General features: G+C 39.6%; 1 protein-coding gene across 1 annotated transcript; it reads left to right on the top strand.

The window, feature by feature from the left end:
* The first annotated feature begins 1,595 nt into the window (after positions 1-1,595).
* LOC149174491 (LEAF RUST 10 DISEASE-RESISTANCE LOCUS RECEPTOR-LIKE PROTEIN KINASE-like 2.4) lies at positions 1,596-4,338 on the top strand. Its single transcript, XM_089422617.1, has 3 exons — positions 1,596-2,561; positions 2,730-2,774; positions 2,879-4,338. The coding sequence occupies exons 1-3, from the start codon at positions 1,766-1,768 to the stop codon at positions 4,015-4,017; spliced, it is 1,980 nt and encodes a 659-aa protein (XP_089278743.1). The 5' UTR covers positions 1,596-1,765; the 3' UTR covers positions 4,018-4,338.
* The last annotated feature ends 417 nt before the right edge of the window (positions 4,339-4,755 follow it).

Genomic DNA, 4,755 nt, shown 5'->3' with positions numbered 1-4,755 from the left:
AATAAATAAGTTTGAGCTCATGACGTGCATGCCACAAATCTAGGAAGAAGCGACACTTGGAAGAAAGTTTCTAGAATGAACTTTGCATGTAACCTCTGGTTGCTAAAAATAGCTTCCTAAATCAAGGGATGCTTTTTGCATGTTTCCTTTTGCTATTCTGAGAAAAAGCAAGCCATGTATGCAAGTCAAGTTTCCTTGGTCCCAGGTGAAACTGGTCAACCCAACTGCTCATGCATGAGGCTGTTCAACTACTGAGAGAAAATGCACATTTCTGGGTGGGAGTTGTGCTAGCTACCCATGAGATTTGTGCAATTTCTTAGCAGAGCAGTGGGTTGTTGCCCAGGATTGCGCAATTCTTGGGCTAAGCAGGCCTACTGGGGATGATTGCGCAGTTTTCTGGGTGAAGCCTGACTGGCAAGATTGCACAATTTTGGAGCCTAGCGGGTTGCGAGACAGAATTGTGCAATTTCTTGAGGGAATGCTGGTTGCCCTCCAAAACTGCGTAATTTTTGGGGGGAGATGCTCAACCTGCAACTGGACCAAGTCTGGGTGAACACCCTGTGAAGAGAATGCATCAAACTTTGATCGACAGACTGTCTTTGTGCAAGAAAAACGCTGAAGCTTGTATACTTGATGAAGCAAGACAAGATGCTATAAAAAATTGGTAGGGAGGCTCCAAAACGAAGCTAAAGCAAAATCTTAGAGGATGGTGGTAGACGCTACAACAGAATGTAACACTTGAAATTAAGAGGAAGTGTTAAAAATAATCTCTCTTAATAATCTAAGATATTTTTAGAAGAATACTTCTCCAAATTATTAGTCTAAATATTTATAAAAAAATCTATGTTACTAATAGATATAGATATCTCTAGAAATAGAGAGGCTTAGTTAATTCAGTTTTAGATAATTCTACATAATTCCTAGTCGGTCCTAAAATCTATTTAATGCTAAAAAGGGTATACCGCTATTACCAAAACTCAAAATTTTAGTTAAAGCAATTTTCTTAAATTTTAAATTTTCTATGCACTAATTTCTATGCACTAAATATCGATTAGAATTAAGAGATTGCTATTTTTCTATGATTACACTATCACTAAATCATCATTAGTAAATACATTACGTTGAGAAAAAAACCATAAAACTAAAAACTAGCATTAAGACTAATAATTGTTAAAAAAAGTGCTGCCCAATTTGTCAAGAGATAGATTTATAATTTCGTACAGTTTCAAAATAGAGTATTAAAAACCAATAAAGCTACCTAATTATTGAAGGGATAGATTTCTGGTTCAAAAATCTTGCCACCGGGATATTGTCGCTTTAATTTTCCGGGAGCGATGGCTAATTTTTCGGGAATAGTTTGTCAATGCTTGCGTTGAATGTTAATGGACGTCTTAGAAAATTCGGAGAAAATTCGAAATTTTAATATTTTATTGCACATCAAATAACGATTGATAGGAGGACCACTCCGTTCCTTCTTTTTCAAAATTTACTTTTGACCGACTTCCAAAAAGCAACCATTGTTCACCGCACATAGTTTCCGAACTAAGTGGTTAGGATGATGTCTGGACAATGACAATTTATTGACTTTGGAGCGATCAAGCTGCCATTTCATGCTGTTTGCCTCTTTCTCCATTACCATTTCCTTGATCTTCTGAGTGTATTTGCAGAACGGGTTTTCTTACATTGGTTGCCATTCGCCTTTATTAAATTGAAGCCACCTCTGATTAATTTTTAGCTCCAAAGAGAAGATCAGCAGATCATACGCATGAGCATGAGAATAGGTGTTCTGCTTCTTAAAAATCTAATGCCTCTCGCCGTTGATTTTTGCCTTGGTGTTGCATCTGTTTTTTTCCTCTTCCTACTGTTCTCAACATCATGTCTCGGCAGTCAATACGAGGATTGTCGAAGTTCAAATACAGTTACATGTGGGGATGTTGAATTCGGGTACCCTTTTGGGAAAAATGGCAGCGGTTGTGGTGACCCCGACTTTCAGCTACACTCATGTGATTACCAGAGCCATGCTCTGATCAATATCGGTGGAGAAGACTATCATATAATGGAGTCCTCGTATTTGGCGAATAGCAGCTTACAAAGAATCTTGACAATTGTTAACGACAATCTGTGGGGCACTAACTGCACTCTTTCAGGTAACTACTCTCATTTCTGGTGGCCTGGTTCTCATTTTCAGATCGCCGATGGGTACACTAATCTCACGCTTTGGAAGCCCTGCGATCAAATTCATGGGAGCTTTCATGGAAATTTGAGCTTATGTGGCGATGAGTGGTACTACAGTTTGAGTCCACATTTAAACCCTGAGAGGAAGCCCTTCTGTAACGCATACCAACTACCAATTAAGAACTCTTCTACTCAGTCCATAGATAATCAGACTATACAAGGACAGGGTTTTGAGGTAATATGGAGCGTTGACCCGAACAGATATCAAAGTTGTGGTGTTTGTTACGATAGTAAGGGGGGTTGTGGTTATCAAATTTCAAAACCGACGACGTTTCTTTGCTATTGCCCCGATGGCACATCTCATCCAGACAAATGCCCCAGCAATGGTATGTTTCTCCATCGCCTTCTGCAAATTTGATTACAAAGCTTAGACTTGCTCGAATTCTCAGAATCTGTTAACAAATATCAAATGCTTCAATTTACCAGTACTCTCGAATCATGTTATGTCTATGTATTTCGTCGTCATGTGTGCATTTCCTTACCAAAAACTGCAGGTACTCAAGATTCAGGAGGTCGAAACATGTCTTCTGTCATAATAGGTAAATATAATTTCGTCCAATTCAGTATCGAGGTGAATTTCCATTTTGTTCAGTCAGTATTCTCTGCCTGGTTAGATGATATCAATCTATTCATTATACCGCAGGTTGCTCCGTGGTAGGGGTTGCGTTGACAGCAGTGGCAATAGTAGTGTTGCTAAAGTTTTATTCAAAGAGGAGAAACCCTCCTACAGATAGTTCTACATCAAAAGTGGAGAAATTCCTGCAGGAATATGCTTATGAAATGCCAACCAGATATACACTCTCTCACCTCAAGAAGATCACAAACAACTTTGCAGAAAAGTTGGGAGAAGGAGGTTTTGGCGTGGTGTATAAAGGAAAGCTTCGTTCCAATGAAGTTCTAGTCGCTGTCAAGATTCTTGATAGGCATAGACACAGCGAGGCCCAATTCATGAATGAAGTGGCTACCATTGGTCGGGTCCATCATGTCAATTTGGTTCGGCTGTTAGGGTATTGCTTCGAAAATCCTACAAGCGCACTGGTATATGAATTCATGATCAATGGATCTCTGGACAAATTTCTATTTGCCGAAAAAGAGAAGGGACAAGTGTTAACGTGGGAGCAATTGTATTCAATAGCTTTGGGCGCTGCTCGTGGAATTGCATATTTACACAATGAGTGCGAGAAGCGCATCATACACTTCGACATCAAGCCTCACAATATATTGCTGGACGCCGACTTCACACCAAAAGTTTCTGATTTCGGTCTGGCAAAATTCTGTGCAAAGGGAGACGACCATATCTCAATGACGGCCGGGAGAGGGACGCCAGGATATGTTGCGCCAGAGTTGTGTGACAAAAATGTGGGCCTTGTTACAGATAAGTCAGATGTCTATAGTTTTGGAATGCTGTTGCTGGAGATTGTTGGGGGTAGAAAGAACATCGATTGGAGGGTGAGCCGTTCAAGCCAGTTTTATTTTCCTGAATGGGCTTTCAACCTGCTTGAGAGCGGGGAGTTGGGGATGAGATTGAGAGGTGGGATCAGAACAGAAGATGAGGAGAAGGCAAGGAAACTGACTAAAGTTGGATTGTGGTGCATACAATACAACTACGTAGATCGTCCTTCTATGAGCAGGGTTGTTCAAATGTTAGAAGAAAATGGAGTCGACGTGCCCGATCCTCCCGTGCCCTGCAATTCCTGGGCTTCAACTGAAACACCTTTACTGCCTTGGACTGAAGGATCTTCTTCGACTGGTAGTTATACAGTGCCGTCTTTGCATGGTTAGGAATCTGTCCTCCGTGCCAATATTATGGTAGGCAATTGACTCAGCTATAGATGGGGTCGTTAACTTGTCAGTTGCAGATGCACACGTGTTTGGTGGCCAATTGACTCAGCTATAGATGGGGTCGTTAACTTGGTGGAGCACACATGTATTTGGTGGCTCGGGCATGGGAAATCCCTCATGCTCACTTGAAACACATTACCTGCGTCTATTTGTTGTTGCGCTTTTAGAGGGGACCTAAGATATGGGGTTTATGCATTTGTCAAAATATTTATCGTTGGCTTTTAGAATAGGGCCAATATATGAGGTCCGTGCGTTCTTAAATATCTGGCTGTATATTTGATAAATGTATGTTAGTAGTATACATGTTACTTTTTATTGGATTTAACCCTTCCCCTAAACAATAAAACAAGTGGATACATGTTGCCTCCACGCAACCATAGATGTGAGTGTTATCCTTGAAAAAGCTATTAATCTTGAGGTTACCTATCTTTGCTCCGCATAATAAAACAGAATCTGTAGGTACGACAGCTTTTGAAAAAGCATAATGGTTGTTTAATTCTTTTAAATTGGTTTCCACTTGTCATTAAAGAGACTTAACGAATACTTTACATGATAAAGAAGGAGAAACCGTTAATATTAAACATAACCAATTTAAATATATCAACATTATAAATTGAGAAATTCGTTAATTTTTAAAATAATTTTATTAAAAAAATTACAAATTCAAAATTCGAAATT

Source organism: Pinus tabuliformis, chromosome 4_1 (genome assembly GCF_031772625.1).
Source record: "Pinus tabuliformis cultivar Carrire ecotype Pingquan chromosome 4_1, CPIR1, whole genome shotgun sequence".
Taxonomy (NCBI): Eukaryota; Viridiplantae; Streptophyta; class Pinopsida; order Pinales; family Pinaceae; genus Pinus; species Pinus tabuliformis.
This window is presented reverse-complemented; position numbering and strand designations above follow the sequence as displayed.

Bases quoted from the DNA above. Each gene is read 5' to 3' on its own strand.
- LOC149174491 (XM_089422617.1), top strand. From the start codon at position 1,766: ATGAGCATGAGAATAGGTGTTCTGCTTCTTAAAAATCTAATGCCTCTC. The intron at 2,562-2,729 runs GTATGTTTCTCC...CAAAAACTGCAG, and splicing joins AGACAAATGCCCCAGCAATG to GTACTCAAGATTCAGGAGGT. The intron at 2,775-2,878 runs GTAAATATAATT...ATTATACCGCAG, and splicing joins CATGTCTTCTGTCATAATAG to GTTGCTCCGTGGTAGGGGTT.